At 39.7% G+C, this 17,993-nt stretch overlaps 1 protein-coding gene and 1 long non-coding RNA gene across 3 annotated transcripts in view; both read left to right on the top strand.

Moving 5' to 3' along the window:
* Positions 1–355: 355 nt before the first annotated feature.
* LOC109623305 (plexin domain-containing protein 2) overlaps positions 356–17,993 on the top strand; it is a 105,005-nt gene continuing 87,367 nt past the window's right edge. For both annotated transcript variants that reach the window (XM_062842793.1, XM_062842792.1), the window contains exon 1: positions 356–879. In XM_062842793.1, the coding sequence (XP_062698777.1) occupies positions 792–879 (88 nt within the window). In that variant the 5' untranslated portion in view covers positions 356–791. The remainder of the gene's footprint in view (positions 880–17,993) is intronic.
* Positions 2,597–17,727, top strand: LOC115268677 (uncharacterized). Its single transcript, XR_003898384.2, has 3 exons — positions 2,597–16,412; positions 16,474–16,573; positions 16,639–17,727. It is a non-coding gene; the product is annotated as an uncharacterized LOC115268677 (long non-coding RNA).

Here is a 17,993-nt window from a genome sequence, read left to right as displayed (position 1 = left end):
AAGAGTTCTCAAAACGTTCATTGGACGCTTCGAATTTGTGAAAAATTGATTTTGTATCATCTGTTAAAAAATGTTGCTAAAAGTACTCAAACTTTTCATTATTTTATGACTCACACGTTAATAGCGTTATCATGTCCGTTACTGCGAACATTCAGCACCGTTCACTCTCCCCACGCAACCTATTCGGTTCTTATCACACTACTGACACATGACTGTCAGTTTCAGCCGTCAAAACACACCGTGCGAACTCGGCACGTTCGACTTCACAACTACACCCGCCCAAAGAAACGTTTTGCGGTGGTGGCTTTTGTGTCTGTCGCCTTTATTGGTCCACTAGTCGGTTTAGTTAGTAGTCGCGAAGGTGTTCGAGTAGACGTCAAGCAGTCAGTCGCAGTCCGTAAAACGTTCGTCGGAGTCAAGACGTTTCGATTTGCGTTGTGCAAAGTGGCGACCGTGCCTCCTTCTGTTGCGCCCCTCCTTGCGTACGTCTCGTGCTAGTTCTGGCCATTATTGGTATAGCTGAATATCGCAGTCGTTGTCGTCGTCGTCGTCTTCGGCGGTAGATCTAGATCGTGGTGGGGTTTCAGGGTCCATTCTGCGTGTTTGGTGTGGATTTTGGAAGATTTCCAGTGTCGTGTGGTGTGCCAATAGTGGTCTAGTTGGATTAGGTGTGTGAAAAATCAGGAAAAAGTTAAGTAAAAGTGACGACCAGCTTGTGCAATAGTGCAGTTCAGGAAGAGAAGAAATCGACGACGGCGTATGTCTCTATTGGTCCGTCTGTGTGATTGAAAATGATGGCGAATGTTGATGGTGTTGTGTTCAAAAGTGCACTTATTCTGCTGATTTTGCTGGCCGATTGCCGTGTGAACTATGCGGAAGGTGAGTTGTCCAAAACGGTTTTGTTGTGACGGTATCCGTCTACAGCAGTCCCGGAAGTGAACATCACTGCACAAGTGCAGTTCTTCTGCTTGGTTTTATTCATGTTGTACCACACGGTATTTTTTTTCTTTTTTGCGTGGTGAAAAAATGTTCTTAAAATATAAGAAGTGGGAGATTTTCTTCACCTTTCTTTGCACCAGTTTCTGGTAGTAGTTGTTGCTGTTCCCGATACGTGCCGAAAGAGTGGAGCCCCGTACTGCGATGAGTATCGAAGCACGAAGGCGAAGGAGAGACAAGGACAAGATAATTTATACACAGTTGAACCAGCCTAATATGATATGCGATACACATATGCGGACATGCAATACACGAACACTACGGTGGATTTTGCTGCCGCATACCAGCACTGAATCGGCAGATCGCTAGACAATCAACAGATCTCAGCCAATCATCGATGGTGGTCAATATCTTGGCCACGATATCAATACAGATTCGCAACTTTCATCACGTCAGTTTTATGATGGTTGGCGAACACTGACTGTCTACAACGTCTAGTGATTGAAAATGGCCAGCTTCCAATACGCCTTTCCTGGACTGACGCCCTGAATGTTCTTCCTCATTTGCAAACTGGATTTCGCACAATAAAAATGTCGATTTCAGATTTTCGACAGCAACAATAGAAATTAAGTCACATACATGAATATGAAATTTTGCTGAGATATACGTGTGTGCGTATTGTACAAGGTTTTGTACGTGTTCATCGCATTGTGTTATGCAGGTCGGTGATAATAGAAACGTTCCAGTGTTTCGAATTACAACAATAGCTGCGTACAAGAAGCTCCAAAATCTACAATACATCACAAAAATGTATAACGAGAACTGGGTGACAGTTTACTACAAAATATGGCCAAATATCGACGACACGAATGCAGTGTAATTTGTCGTTAATACAAAAATGAGATGCTCAATACAAAACTAAACATTTTGAGTTCCCAAAACTGAGAAATCAGCTACAACAATGGAAACAAAACGTCGAACAACCATGGATTGTAAATCATCGTGGATTTGTCGTCCATAGCCTTGTGTTTGACAAAATGGCATAAAATCGGCTTGCCATAGTACTCTCTAATAAATTAGGATGTCCAATAGAATTGGACTAATTCTAAAGGCTGTATCTGGAATAATCTGGAAACTGGAATACGTCTGTTACTCTGTAAAGGATCGGTACATTTAGTTAAAAAAATACAGAATACGCTTAAATAGCTGTTTACTATTCAAGCCAGTTCAATACCGTAAACCGGGGCATCATTGATCAGCGGGGTAACATTGATCGATTTGACCATGGAATGTTCAAATAAACCATTTTCATTACATGTACATCTGTTCATGTTCATGAAAGACGTTTCGTAATATGTTATTGTTTAGCTACTGAATTATATGGAATTAATGAAAAGTAAGTTTTATTAACTTTAAATAAATCATTTTTTCTTAGCTGTGTTTCGTATCGCAATCGGGCACATCCTCAATCATTCATGCTTAGAATGGATACTAGATACACCGTGAGATTTGAAATCACTGTAATAACTCAATATGACATCCCAGAATTGAATTTCATACGCGATACTTTTATGAAAGTGCTCCCTTTTCTTTAAAATAGACGATTTATTAAAGTTAAACCTCAAATTCTTCATAAATTGCCTACCTTTAGGAGTTTATCTGGAGGAATCTCCAGAAAAATTAGGGTAATTTTCCAATTGTTGCACGGCTAAAAACTCGCCTATTGTTGCACACTCCATGTTATTCTTATGAGGTGTGCAACAATTGGCGAATTTTTAGCCGTGCAACAATTGGAAAATTACCCTATTGGAGGAATTCCTTGAGATTTTTTTTTTGATAAATCCCTTGAGAAATTCCAGGAGGGTTTCCTGGAAAAATCTTTGGAGGTATTCCTGGCAAAACCTTTGGAAACTCCCTGGTATAGTCGTGGAGAAATCCATGAAACAATTCAAGTAGGTATTCCTGGAGAATTCTGAAGAAATCCCTAGAGAATTTCCAGGAGAAATTCCTGAAGGAATTGCTGATGTAATATCTAAAAAAAGTTCAGGAGAAATTTCTGGATTAATTTCTTTGGTAGTTCCCGGAAGAGTTCCTGGAGAAATTCCTTGATAAAATCCCGGAGGCATTCCTACAGGTATTCTTGTGTGAATTGCTGGAGGAATCCCTGAAGGAATTTCCGGAAAAATCTCCAGAGAGAAGCCTGGAGAAATGTTTGGAGGAACTTCTGAACAAATTCTTGGCGTAATCCATGGAGGAATCCTTGGATGAGACTGAGCAGGAATTTCTGGAGAAATTCTTGGGAAAATTACTGGAGGAATTCTTGGAGCAATACCCGGAAGAATTTCTGGAGAAATCTCCAGAAAATTTTTTGGAGGAATTCCTTGAGATTTTTTTGATAAATCCCTTGAGAAATTCCAGGAGGGTTTCCTGGAAAAATCTTTGGAAAATCCCTGGTAAAGTCGTGGAGAAATCCATGAAACACTTCATGTTGATATTCCTGGAGAATTCTGAAGAAATCCCTACTGAAATTCCTGTAGAAATTCCTGGAGGAATTGCTGATGTAATACCTAAAAGACGTCCAGGAGCAATTTCTGGGGTTGTTCCTGGAGGAGTTCCTGGAGGTATTCCTTGAAAAATTCCTTGATAAAATCCCGGAGGAATTCCTAAAGGTATTCCCGTGTGAATTGCTGGTGGAATCCTTTAAGGAATTTCTTGGAAAAAATCTCCAGAGAAAATCCTGGAGAAATGCTTGGAGGAACTTCTGAACAAATTCTTGGCGTAATCCCTGGAAGAATTCTTGGATGAGACTCAGCAGGAATTCCTGGAGAAATTTTTGGGGAAACTCCAGGTGGAATTCTTGGAGCAATACCTGTAAGAATTTCTGGAGAAACCTCGAGAAAAAATCTTGGATGAATTCCAAGAGATTTTTTTTAAATTTACTTGAGAAACTCCAGGAGGATTTCCTGGGAAAAATCATTGGAGGAATTCGTGGAAAAATCTTTGGAAAATTCCTGGTAAAGTCGTGGAGAAATCCATGAAACTATTCATATAGGTATTTCTGGAGAATTCTGAAGAAATCCCTAGAGAAATTCCTGGAGGAATTGCTGATGTTATTTCTGAAAGACATCCAGGAGGAATTCCGGGGGGTTGTTCCTGGAGGAGTTTCTGGAGGAATTCCTTGATAAAATCCTGGAGGAATTCCTACAGTTATTGCTGTGGGAATTGCTGGAGGAATCCCTGGAGAAATTTCTGGTCGATTCTCTAGAGGAATTCATGAAAGAATTACTTAATTGATGAATTTCTGGAGGAATCTCTAAAGGAATTCAGGGAGAATTCTATTCTATTAGTTTTTAATTTCTGAAAAACCCACTGAGAAATTCCTGGAGGAATTTCTACAGGCATTTCTGAAGGAATCCCTAGAAAAACTTCTGACATAATTTCTGAAGGATTTCTAGGAGCAATTCCTCGATCAATTCCTGTAGAAATTCCTGGAGAAATGCCTGGAGGAATTCCTAGAGATATTCCTGTGGGAACTGCAGGAGGAATCCCTGAACGAATTCCTGTAGGAATCCTTAGAGGAATTCTTAAAACAAGAGCAGGCCTGTCCAACCTTTTACGCCCGCGGGCCACAGCTAACACGCCATACCAATTGACGGGCCAGGATTTGAGATTCGTCTATGAAACACTTTTTTTCAAAAACTTTTCTGAACTTTGCTGGTCAGGATAATGGCTTCAACCAGAATGAAATACTAGAATTCTTAAGATGGGAATAAAACTATTGTTTCAACACTTTTCAGTTTGTAATGGAATTTCAGTGCTTACTGACTACATGAGAATTGGTTTCAGTATTGACCTCCTGGAGGAATTCCCGGAGGATTACTTGGAGCAATTCCTGGAGGAATATCTGGAGGAATTACTGAAGGAATAACTGAAAGAATTCCTGTAGAAATCTTTGCAAGAATTTAAGGAGGAATCCCTGGAAGCACACATGGAAGATTGCATAGGAGAATTCCTGGTGGATTTATTGGAAGAATTCCTGCAGTATTTCATGGAGACATCTTTGGAGGATGTCCTGTAGAAGTATCTGGACAAACCCTTGGAAGAATCCCTCGAAGAATTCCTGTAGTAATTCCTAGGGGCAAGCTTGCTATTTGGTGAAAACATTCGCGAAATGATGCGATTCGCTTTCGACAACGTATACGTTTTCACCCTACCTCGCTTTTATCAAAACAACCTCCCGTACGAATAGCACACGAACAGACTCGACGCTGATCAGCATTGTTGGATGCTCCCTTTCGCCGTTGAGCTGTTGCGTACCAGCCAAGCCTGCTTTTCTTCGCTTTCGATGCTTTTCGATCAGCTTATCGCGAAGCATCGTAGGCTGGGAACGTTATTGGTGTGGTGTCGGTACATGCGAATGTTGCTTCTGTGTGCGTGTCAAGCGTTCGTGCCGTAGCTTCTAAAACCAACCCATTCGGTGTTGTTAGACTATTCGGGTGAGCATGTGGCGGCATTGACAGATGTGTGCAAAATCGTTTGTGAGTTACATCATGTTCGTTTTGCCACCTTTTTACCTCCAGTCATCGCTGAGCAGTGTACAGTTCAATCGCAAGCGATAAAAATACAATTGATAAATTGATTGAGCATTCGTGAGGTGATATCTTGCATCATTGCCTAGGGGAATTCCTGGTGGAATTCTTGGAAGAATCCCTGAAGAAATTGCTGGAAGAACCTCTGGAGGAATGCCTGAAGGAAATCCTGAAGGAATGCATGGAGGAATCCCTGAAAGAATTCTTGGAGGGATCTCTGGAAGATATCCTGGTGTAATGCCTGCAGGAATTCCTGAAGGAATCCCGCAAGCAATTTCCAGAGGAATTCCTAAGGGAATTACTAAACAGTTCCTGGGGGAATTACTGAATTTATTCGTCTGGATGTTCCTTAAGCAATTCAAGGAGGAATTCCTAAAGGGATCCTAAGATGAGTTCCTGGGCGAATCTTTGGAGGCATTTTTAAAATAAGTTGTTTCGAAAGAATCACAGAAGGAATTCCCGAGTGTAGCCTTGGAGAAATTCCTGGAGGATCAGTAAGGACCCGATTTTGTCAGCCCCATTTTGCAACAAACTTTTTGCTCTCGTTATCTTACGGTCAAATTTTATCCAATTCATCCATGTTTATCATCAAACTACAGCTTAAGGGCAGAACATAGAGGGATAAAAAGTTTCAAAAGTTGTTTAGGTTCACGAGGAGAGCAAAAAATGTGTTCCGAGAAGGGGCTGACAAAATCGGGTCACTTTACTAGAGGAATGCGTGTAGGGATTCCCGGAGGATTCTCTGAAGAAACTCCTGGAGGAATCTCTAGGAGAATTCCTGGAGGAATTTCTGGAGGAATTCCTAGAGAAATCTCATGAGACATTTCTGAGGGAGTTCCTGGAGGATTTTTTACAGGAATCCCTGAAGCAATTCCTAGAGAATCACTGGAAGAATTCCTGGATGGATCCCTGGAGAAATTCGTGGAGGAATCCCTTGAGAAATACCCGTAGGAATCCCAGGAAGAGTTGCTAGAGTTCTACGTGGTTTATGAACAGCCCCAGGAATCATCGGGAAAATTCTCGAAGAGGTCTCTGTAAAAAAAAATCTAGCAAAATCCCTAGAACAACTACAGGAGAAATACTTTTAATCTCTCCAGAAGTAATCCCCAAATGTACTCCATGGCTATAGAGCATGATTAATGGACAACCTCTAAGACATGTAGAAAGTCCTTTATTTAAAATGCAAGCGCCACGTTGCGCTTAGATTGCATACAACATTCTCCACAACTTGAGAGCCAAAGACTTTTCGACATCTTTGCTGAGGATCTTAACTTTCTAGGACGTCAGAATAATGGAATCTAACATATCAAAAAGCTATATATAAAATGCATACTAGTACAGTACCACTAGACCGGCCCAAATACAAAAATGTCGAAAAATTTCACGGGGCACCCTCTAGAATCGTGCCTTTAGATAAGAAGAACAATCTGTGAAAGATTCAGCTCAATCGGTTGAAAACTGAGCTGGCGCAAATGAGTAGAAGGTTTGTATGGGATGTTCAGTCCAAATATATGAGAAAATGGATGACCTCCAGTCTCTCATACAGCACGCCGGTTTGGCGAGTTCGATTTGGCTCAGAATTGAAAGAATAACAGTTGATACCCTAATGAACAACTTTGTAGAAGACCATATCATGATAAAACTTAATTTAGTAGCGGTTTTAGCCAACGAAACCAGGATTAGGACATCTTCCCCCGTTTACTCTCGATTGTTATATGCAGCACGTGTTGGTCGGCCGTAGCTTGCGCGCTACATCATAGGCAGCTATGTAATTCTACATTGTCTCGATACTCACCCACATGCGTGAGCAATGGAAATGAAGGACAACATAGCCGCCTATGATGTAGTGAGCAAGTTTCGAACGGCAAACACGTGCTGCATGTAACAACCGAGAGTAAACGGGGGAAGATGTCCTAATCCTGGTTTCGTTGGCTAAAACCGCTACTAAATTAAGTTTTATCATATGATATGGTCTTCTACAAAGTTGTTCATTAGGGTATCAACTGCTATTCTTTCAATTATGAGTCAAATCGAACACGCCAAACCGGCGTGCTGTATGAGAGACTGGAGGTCATCCATTTTCCCATATATTTGGACTGAACATCCCATACAAACCTTCTACTCATTTGCGCCAGCTCAGTTTTCAACCGATTGAGCTGAATCTTTCACAGATTGTTCTTCTCATCCAAAGGCACGATTCTAGAGGGTGCCCCGTGAATTTTGAGAACTTTTTTTTCGCTTCATACAAATGTGGGTCGGTCTAAGTACCACGTATCAGTGAAGTTGCGTACCAAATTTTACGCCATTCGAGAACTTCAAGAGTTCTGAAAAACTGAACACATGAACTTCGTAGGTGATCTGGATCATGCGATGGAGCATCTAAAAAATACACAATAGCAACACGTAGTAGTGGTAAAATTGCGTACTATACTTTCCACCAATTGAAAATCATTAGCTTTCTGTACAAATTTGCTAAATACACGAACTTTCTTAATGGTTGATTCATTAATTGGAGCATGTTAAGGGGAAATATCAGAGGATACAAATATGGCTGCCACAATGGCCGACTTGGACCCCTACTCACGTTTACAAGAGCACCAATCTTAAAAATTCGTAAACAAATGCGCTCGATTTGCAAAAGCTGCCTTTTTTTGAAAGTGAGCAAAGCCAGGATAAACAAGTGCGACTTGGTTCGATGCTGCGTTCGTCAGATTTGTTCCTCTAAAGTTTGTATGCAAAATTGCAATGGGATTTTTTGATATTTCACCTTAAACACCGTGTATTTCCCACCATGCAGCGGTAAAATAATACTGAATCAACAATATGCCGCCAGAATACTCGATTTGCAGCTCCAGCCTAGGCTCCAGCTCTCCAACGTCACACACCAAAAATCGATTGAAGGTTTCAGCAAAACGCTTTACTGAAACAAAATCAGCAAATTTTGAGTTTACTGAAAAAAAACAGCAATCCGGGTTAGTTAGCTGAAAATCAGCAAACTCGCCTGGATTGCTGAAATTTCAGCAAGTTTTTCCGATGCCTCGCCGGCTCGGATGGTCAACTGTCAAAACAAAAGAAAAAATGCAAAAAATAACTTTGTGCTTCGCTTGCGTTTTCCCATCGTCAATTCCAGTTTTAAAAATTAGCTTTAATTATACTGTGCGTGTTTGAACCCGAAATTTCTGCGACACCTTTATAGAACAGGTTGGTATCAAAAGCAAACAGTGTTATTATTCCGCATCCGAGTTTTTTCAACGGTAAATACATGCCGAATTTTAACACTTTCAGATGCTATACAGAGTACTTTCCCAGGCTCTAAACGTTCGACAAACGATTGCTAATGGCTTTCTTGGTGGATTTCGCAGGATTATCGTCAATTCCAGTCGATGTTGTAATTATATATGTTGCATACAATAAAGTCATGAAAATAAAAAAAAAAGTATCTAAAAGCAAAACTCGAAGGCTGATTTTTATTTTTTTTTGTATAGTTTACTGAATTCTATCAGCAAAGTGCTGGCAAAGCTCACGCCGGTCGAAACAACTGAATTTTCAGCAAACTCCAAAAATATGCTGATTGTTCAGCAAACAATTGACGTTTACGATGACACTTGACATTGCTGAAATTATCAGTAATTTTTATTGCTGAACAGATTGCTGTAATTTCAGCTCGGCAAAATTCAGCAAAAATTTTCTGGTTTTCAGCGAAAAAAATTTGGTGTGCAGTCACACCCAACGCTCGCCAGATCACGCTCTACCTAGTCCGCCCATCGTGCTCTCTGCACTGCACGGTTGCTTGTACCAATCGGTTGGTTAGCAAACACCAACTTTGAGTTTTGTTCGGCATTCTTGCACCATGCCTTGCCCACCCTGCTTTAGCCACTTTCAGGATGTTGGGTTCATTGTACAGTGCAGCAGGCTCGTGGTTCATCGTTCGTCGGCTCACGTCGTTCTCCTACACGCCACCGAAGATCGTCCATAGCACATTTCGCTCGAAATCTCAGAGTGCGTGCAGGTCTACCTGGAGCATGGCTCATGTCTCGTGTCTGTAGAGGACCACCTGTCTTAGTAGCGTATTGTACAGGGTACATTTGTTGCGGAGGCGAATTGGCGTTTTTGACCACAGTTTCTTCTGGAGCCCGCATAGTACGCCCGACTTCTACTGAAAATGCGCCTTCGTATTTCACATTCCTCACGTTATTGTTCGCTGTTAATAAGAAACTAAGGTAGACGAGTTCTTCTACCACCTTGAGAGTGTCCGCATCTATCGAAAAATTGCTGCCAAGGCTTGTCCTGTCTCGCACAGTTCCAGCATGTACTTCGTTTTAGCATTTAGCTGCATTCATTATCAGTTCGACTTTTGCTGCTTCACGTAACAGGCGCGCATACAGATCTGCCACCGTTCCAAATGTTCTAGCAATAACATCCATGTCATCTGCAAATCAGATAAATCGGCCGGTTTTCGTGAACATCGTACTCCGGCTGTTGAGCCCGGCTCGTCGCATTACACCTTCCAAGGCATTGCGGAATAGTAGGCAGGAAAGCCCATCACCCAGCTGCAGTCCCAATCGAGACTCGAAGGAATTGATTAGTTCACCCGAAATCTCTACGCTGTTTTGGATACCGTCCATCGATAGCTTTTCTAGTTCATGATTTTTCATAGCACTGTGCTGTCGATACTGTCGTATGATCGATGAAACCGGCTTGGTAACATCCCACACAAAACTCATTTTCTTCAGGTGGCATTCTAAATGATGATCGCTCAAAACTTCTCACATATTATCATATATGGAATCATTCCAGGTAGATTGATACATATCTTAAGGAGAGGCAATTGTTTATTCTTAAAGGAGTACTTTTACTGAAGGAATCCTCAATAATATGGCTAAATATGACTCTTTCAACAAGTGTTTCGGAAACACCTCTTCTTACCCATCTAGCCGTAAGAATAATGCCTTCTTCTAATTTTAGTGCTCTTTTGACACTTCGACATTTAACTAACTCAGAATCTCTTGGCAATGTTTATTTTGAATTCCTATGGCAAAGATAAGGCAGATAAGATGCCACTCTATGACTAAGACATTCTAGGAAAACGCTAATACGGAAAGTTTCAGAGCGAGCGGGAATCGATCCAATACACATAACCTGAAGTCAATGTAATCAAATCCTTTTTATCAAAGTACATTGGCTTATATGTAATACGATTCTCAGCTGCACCAAGCTGCATACTATGCAGAAACGCCATTCCGTCGTCGAACTGTAATAAACATCCGGACCACAATCCGACACCGAACGAACGGATTGCAAACCCAAATAAACACCATACATACCGCAATAATCGAATCGTTCATCAAAGGGTCGCCTCATATCGTTTCGTTGTTGCGTTGGATGGTAACCTCCGTCAGACCAAGAGGGGCAAAGTTCTACCTACTGATGATGGAGGCATTCGGAGAAGATTGGAAAATCTACGAGCGCCACGCACGAAAGAACGCGCGCGCGAGAATTTGAAAAAGGGGAATCATCCGGTATTTAGTTTATTGCTTTCCGCCCCCGGCTAGAAGATACATAGGTAGATATGAGAAGGTTCGATGCAAAATTCACAGCTGAGTAAACATATGCCGGTGCGGTACCGGTTGGTGTGAAGTCAGTTTGACTGTCTGATGGTATGTAGGTTTGATAGTCTTTACCATAGTGTTTGAGGAGAAGAAATTTTTCTTTGCTAGTGGAATTTGCATATGAGACCGAAAACGCAGCAAAATGCATGTATTATTTTCCTCTTGCAGATGATGATACAAGATGAACCACCACGGCATTCTTTTTAAGCGAGAGAGTAAAGAAATTAAACAAAAGGGTTTTGTACCATTTGGACAGGTGTACCTATTTTAGCCACTTGTCACTATAACTAATGCCTGGTTTACATGGAGCAAGTTACTTGACTCAAGTCTATGAAAAATGCCCAAATGAATGCGAATTGAACGTGCAAACACCACCGTTCATCTCAGTTGAGCAACTGACTTGACTTGAACGAAAGTTGAACATGTTGAACTTTTTTGTTCAAGTCAAACGAAATCATCTCACTTGCCCTGTCTGAACCCGCGATTCATGTGAGTTGAATTCAAGTCAATTCAGTTTGCTTACGCACTGCATGAATTGAGCAATGTAAACACTTGCTTCAAGTGAAATGCATTCAAGAGCATTCAAGTGGCCGTTCGAGTCTAAGCACATCATTCATTTTGAATGAATTATATTTGAAAATTTTTAAATATATTTGTGGATTTTGCAAGTGAAATGCTCGTTTTAGTTGAACAATGTAAACCAGGTATAAGTTAATTCCATATCCGTTTCAGGAGGGAGCGCAAAAAAGTGAAATCTCCGTACAAATGACTCAACTTTGACTTTCCAGAACATTTAGATTTCCCAACAAAACAACAATTACTGTTCCTCATTTGTAAGAACTACTGTTAATCTTTCTATTTCCAGCTTTGACTACCTAGATGTAAATCGGAAATAAAAAATATACGACAGATGAAGCTTTTTCATGTTTTACGGGTTTTGTCTAATTTTTGTTTAACTTGTTTTGGTAAATCTCACAGGCAACATAACAAAAGTTTGTTTGCACACAAACAATTAAAAGTGATGGCCAAATTATTGAAACAGTTTACATCACATAAAACAAAGAGTAAACAGATGAAAAAATATGCAAAACTGTTATCGCTCAACAGCGCAATTGTGCTGGTTCGTCCAATTTATTTGATCTTTTATATAGGGTTAGATACTGTGCGTACATCACTGTGTTGCAAAAAATCAGTTATTAGTTGTGGAATCGACTAGTTAGTTGTTAGTTGTAGCAGCAAGTGCCCAAAATAGGTACACTTGCTCAAATAGCGCAGGGCTCTGCATTTATGTGGAAATACTAGAACTAGATGCACAAATTTTAGTTTACTCTTTGAAAAAAAAGTGGCGCGAGGCGATTTACGTGAAATACGGGTCGTAGATTTTTGTGTAAATGAACTCTATGAACTGCTAAATACGACACTTGCAATCGGATGTCATAATTCCTATTTCACTATCACTATTACTTTTAAGTTGTTTAGTAGAATTTGTTTGATTTGAAACACTAGGTCAATGTATTAAAAATTCAAGTCCTACTTAAAACAAAAACAATTACGTATGCAAAATGACGATTGTTATAGGACCAGGCTCTGTCGCTTCCAAACCTCTGGGAAGACTCCCTCGACAATGCATTTCTGCATAGTAGATCTGAACATCCCTGGAGCCTCTGGAATAGCTACTTTAAAGGACAGCTTCGGAAATTCGGCAACCGTGAATACCACCTGTCGTTTATGATCGGTGCAACTTTCGCCTAGCCCCTAGACAGTAGGCTGTGGCTTATTTTTCAAAAGTCGTTGAAACCAGGGCTTCGTAAGCTCTTCTGAATTCAAATGACAAAAAAAGAGAAACTTCTGAGTTTGAGCCAAAAAGAATTGAGATTGAGAGGTGGCGCAATCGCCTCAAAGTTGAATTTTCGAGTAATAAAAAGGTGTTTTCACTTCAAGTGGCATAACTTTCTCAATTTTCAACCGGTTTTCAATTTTTTTATTAATGTCTCACAAATTAAATTTCAAATAAACTAGTAGAACATTAAACTTTTCCAAAGTCACGCTGTTGCGAATAGATCCTATACGTTAGGCTCTTTTTGGAACGCACCGCCGTAGCTGCCTATAGGGCACTGCATGAAATTTTCTCCTTCTCTTTCACTCTTACAGAAATATTGTAAACAACAAGGCCAAGAAACGTCAAAATCCCATGCAAAATCAAAACAGTGCAGTGCCCTATACAGGATTTGAGAACGAAGTGCAGTGCATTTTAGTTCGCGATAGGTGGAACAAGTACAAATTGTGCGCTATTGTTGGGCGACTTGTCCGTGAGCTGATACTACAATGTATTAGTTTTTATACTGTAATTATATAGAAATTAATTATTCTTTAATAAATTTGCAGTTATTGAAGCTGCTTGGAATATGAGCTGCTCTCAATATGGTATCTTGGCTTCGAACGTACCACACGCCCCAACAAATGGTCCTTCGAGCCGTTGCGGAGGCCAGTCATCCTTTGCGCGATACACCCAAGATCACGGAGACAAATTTCGTTCGTTTGAAACAAAAATATTCGTGTTTATTCGGTAAATTGATAAAATATTTAAAACCAAAATATTAATTTTTAAAACTAATTCAATTACATATTGATTTCTACAATACCCATTCAAGAGCCCCCCGTTCCGCCGTCGAGAACATAAACAAAACTCTCAAGTACCAGCTGCAGCACCAAACAAGATTTCCTCTTGCAAAGAAAAGTCAAGTTTCACCAAAAGTTTTCACGAAATCCCACTGATTTCGGCAGCGTATGTTATCTACATGATGTTGGCATTGAAAGTGCCACGCGGAAAGTGGGTTTTCCTAGAGAAGGAAATGACTTTGTAAATTTAATTGGAAAACAAATGGTTCCGTAGGGCCAACCTGCCACAAAAAAAAAACAAAACAAATTACATTTGTTTCTAACATAACCTGTCAGAAGATGCATGTTTGTTTCAAAAATGAACTGAATTTGCTTCAAATGTGACGTTCGATTTGCACCAAACAGTTTTGTTTCTGTTGCATGAACAAATTGACAATTTCTTTGAGTTTACCTGAAATATTTTTTGATTTTATCATGCTTTTTTCTGCGTGTAAGTGAGATGCATTCAAGAGCATTTAAGTGGCCGTTCGAGTCGTTTGCTGAGTTTAAGCACATCATTCATTTTGGATGAATAATATTTGAAATTTTTTGAATATTTTTGAGGATTTTGCAAGTGAAATGCTCGTTTCAGTTGAACGATGTAAACCAGGTATAAGTTATTTTAATATCGCTTTCGGGGCGGAGCGCAAAAAGTGAAATCTCCATACAAATGACTCAACTTTGATTCTCCATAACTTTTAGATTTCCCAACAAAACAACAGCTACTGTTCCTCATTTGGAAGAACTACTGTTAATCATTCGATTTCTAGCTTTGACTACCTAGATGAATAGGAAATTAAAAAAATATACGACAGATAAAGCCTTTTCATGTTTTACGGGTTTTGTCCACTTTTTGTTTAACTTGTTGTGGTAAATCTCACAGGCGACATAACAAAAGTTTGTTTGCACACAAACAAGTAAAAGTGATGGTCGAATTATTGAAACAGTTTACATCACATAAAACATAGACCAAACAGATGAAAAAATATGCAAAACTGTTATCGCCCAACAGCGCAATTGTGCTGGTTCGTCCAATTTATTTGATCTTTTATATAGGGTTAGATACTGTGCGTACATCATCGTGTTGCAAAAATCAAGTTATTAGTTGTGGAATCGACTAGTTAGTAGTTAGTTGTAGCGGCAAGTGCCCAAAATAGGTACACTTGCTCAAATAGCGCAAGGCTTTGCATTTATGTGGAAATACTAGAACTAGATGCACAAATTTTAGTTTACTCTTTGAAAAAAAAAAGTGGCGCGAGGCGATTTACGTGAAATACGGGTCGTAGATTTTTGTGTAAATGAACTATATGAATTGCTGAATACGACACTTGCAATCGGATGTCATAATTCCTATTTCATTATTACTATTACTTTTAAGTTGTTTAGTAGAATTTGTTTCATTTGAAAGACTAGGGCAATGTATTAAAAATTTAAGTCCTACATACTTGAAAACCCCTATTTAATCCACCTATGGTGAACAGAACCCTTCTTAAACTTATTAAAACTATTGTTGTATTATTTGTATTTCACATATTTATTTTGTGTGATGGACCAAAAGTTCTAGAAAATATTGTGGATTAGGCAACTAGTGGATTGGTTTCCAAAATAGCATCATGGACCATGGACTAAACTACCAGAAATGCCAGAAATGTGGCTCCGTGGTCGTGCGGCTAGAGTCACCAAGCTCTTAGTCGCATCGTGCTGAGGAGCGCGGGTTCGATTCCCGCCGCAGCTGTCAGGAAAAGTTTTCGGCTGTGCCACTGGGCGTTGCATGCTAGTCCGTTGTCTAGTGTCGTGCTTCCTTCAAAGAGCGAAAAGCTCACTGGAAGCATTGAACGTGTCCGTGTCTTGTTATTATTATTAACTTCTAGAATCTTGTATGATTTAAATTAGCTTACATATTCTGGAATATTGTATCTTTTGTTAACAGCCAAAAAATCTTGAATCGATTAACAAATGGATAAGAAAATCAGCGAGATACACTTTGTCTAATATCTCTTAATCAGTCGAATAAATTAGCTCCGAAGTACTTGGTATTCATGATTATGGTGTAAAAAGGACAAAAATTATATTTCTACTATGTTAATCAGTTTTGGAATTAGCTAGTTATTTTGGCTGTCCAGTTCTTGCATTTTTCCCACAATATATAAATTCAAAGCTTTCATTTAACATATTGCTAGTTTTCATAGAATTATTTGTAATTTGTTATTTATAATTTTGTAGAAAACAATAACCTGCTAGTATACACTTTATATGAGGTCAGCATTATTTATTGAACAATAATTTCCCATAGACTGGTCAAAAGCTCATGCAAGATAACAAGCGAATATAATAATAAATAAAAAAGGAATTTATTGAAATGCTATTCGAAAGATATTTTAGTAACTGTTGCGAAACTGGCAACCCAGTCAGGGCGAAATCGGAATGAGCGAGTCCTTGACAGATCCGAAGAATGACATCAGGAACGTCAGGTGGAGTTAGGCAAACAGTACCTAGATGAATCGATGCGATGACGTGGTGATTTCTAGTGCTTCGTACAGAATTTATATTCGATGAAAATTGCTGAATTTGTATTTGATATTTGCTGATAATTTTGATATGTGCTCTGGAATAGTGGCAGGTGTGCTTGACACAGGTGTTAGGTGCAAAGATAGAATTAAGATAGATTTCTTGAATTTCAGGTCAATAGCTACCACATATCACCTTCTGAAATCTAACCTACAACTTTGGGTACATAGGAGTGTTTTTTGAGAATTTATAGTTGTCCAGCCAATTCTATAAGTAAGAATTATACCCCTTCCGTCCCAAATTCTTTTGCAATAGTTAACTCAATTATTCATCCATAGTTCGTATAGGCGAAGACAGCGACATTGTTGGGAATACGGTTTGATTTTGATGTACGCACTGAAATTGTAAGTGAGCACTTTACCCATAGTTTAAACCCCACTCATTAATAAAATTTATGTTTTAGCTTGTAGCTAATGCTAACGAGATTAAGCGTCCCATCTCAATATTCCCCAACAGTAACCAAATGTCCAATCGAAATAAAATTTTGGGGCCTTTTACAAGGATAGTGTAGCTTTCATTTGGTGCTAAGGGAACCCAAATCGGTTGACAGACGGCTGAGATATTTATTGTGATACACTTGGTCAAAAATCTCTCAAAAGGTTAACCTGTATTACTCTTTGAAAGATATCTCGATAACCAAATGACTAATCCTAATAATACTGTATAAGATTCTACTAGGATGTTATAGCTTTCATTTGGTGCCAGGAAAACCGAAATCGGTTGACAGACGGCTGAGATATTTATTATTATGAGTTGCGCGAAAATTTGTACGCGCAGGTGCCCATACATCTCCGCCTGTAAGAAAAATCAATTCGGTGTTTTCGGCGCAGTATTCCTTGGCCAATTCGCGCACTTATTGTAGAAGACACCATAACGATTAAACATACCAGCGGAGGTCTATTAGCGATTTTGCACCTTTTTCGCTCTCTATTTTCTTGCAACGGGTAATATGATACACTTGGTCAAAAATCTCAAAAAGTTTAGTTGTATAAATTTTAAGTACTCTTCGAAAGATACCTCAGTAACCAAATGTCCAATCGAAATAAAATTTCAGAGCGTTCTACTAGGATGTTGTAGCTTTCATTTGCAACTAAGAGAATCCAAATCGGATATCAGACGGCTGAGAAACGTGCGTGACTTTTTTTTGTAACATACGCACATACACATACAACACACACACACACACACACACACACACACACACACACACACACACACACACACACACACACACACACACACACACACACACACACACACACACACACACACACACACACACACACACACACACACACACACACACACACACACAGACATTTGCTCAGTTCGTCGAGCTGAGTTGATTGGTATATGAGACTCGGCCCTGCGGGCCTCGGATCGGAAATTGGTTTTTCGAGCGGTATTAAAACCCTTCTTATGGGTGTAATAAGGGTAAAAACAATTACGTATGCAAATGACAATTGTTATAGGCCAAGGCTCTGTAGCTTCTGAACCTCTGGGAAGACTCTCTCGACAAGGCATTTCTGCATAGCAGAACTGCACATCCCTGGCGCCTCTGGAACAGCTACTTTAAACGCCTGGTTCGGAAATCCGGCAGCCGTGAATACCACCTGTCGTTTATGATCGGTGC

The sequence above is a fragment of the Aedes albopictus genome, chromosome 3, assembly GCF_035046485.1.
Source record: "Aedes albopictus strain Foshan chromosome 3, AalbF5, whole genome shotgun sequence".
Lineage (NCBI taxonomy): Eukaryota > Metazoa > Arthropoda > Insecta > Diptera > Culicidae > Aedes > Aedes albopictus.
The sequence above is the reverse complement of the archived record's forward strand: the minus strand, read 5'-3'. Positions and strand labels throughout refer to the sequence as shown.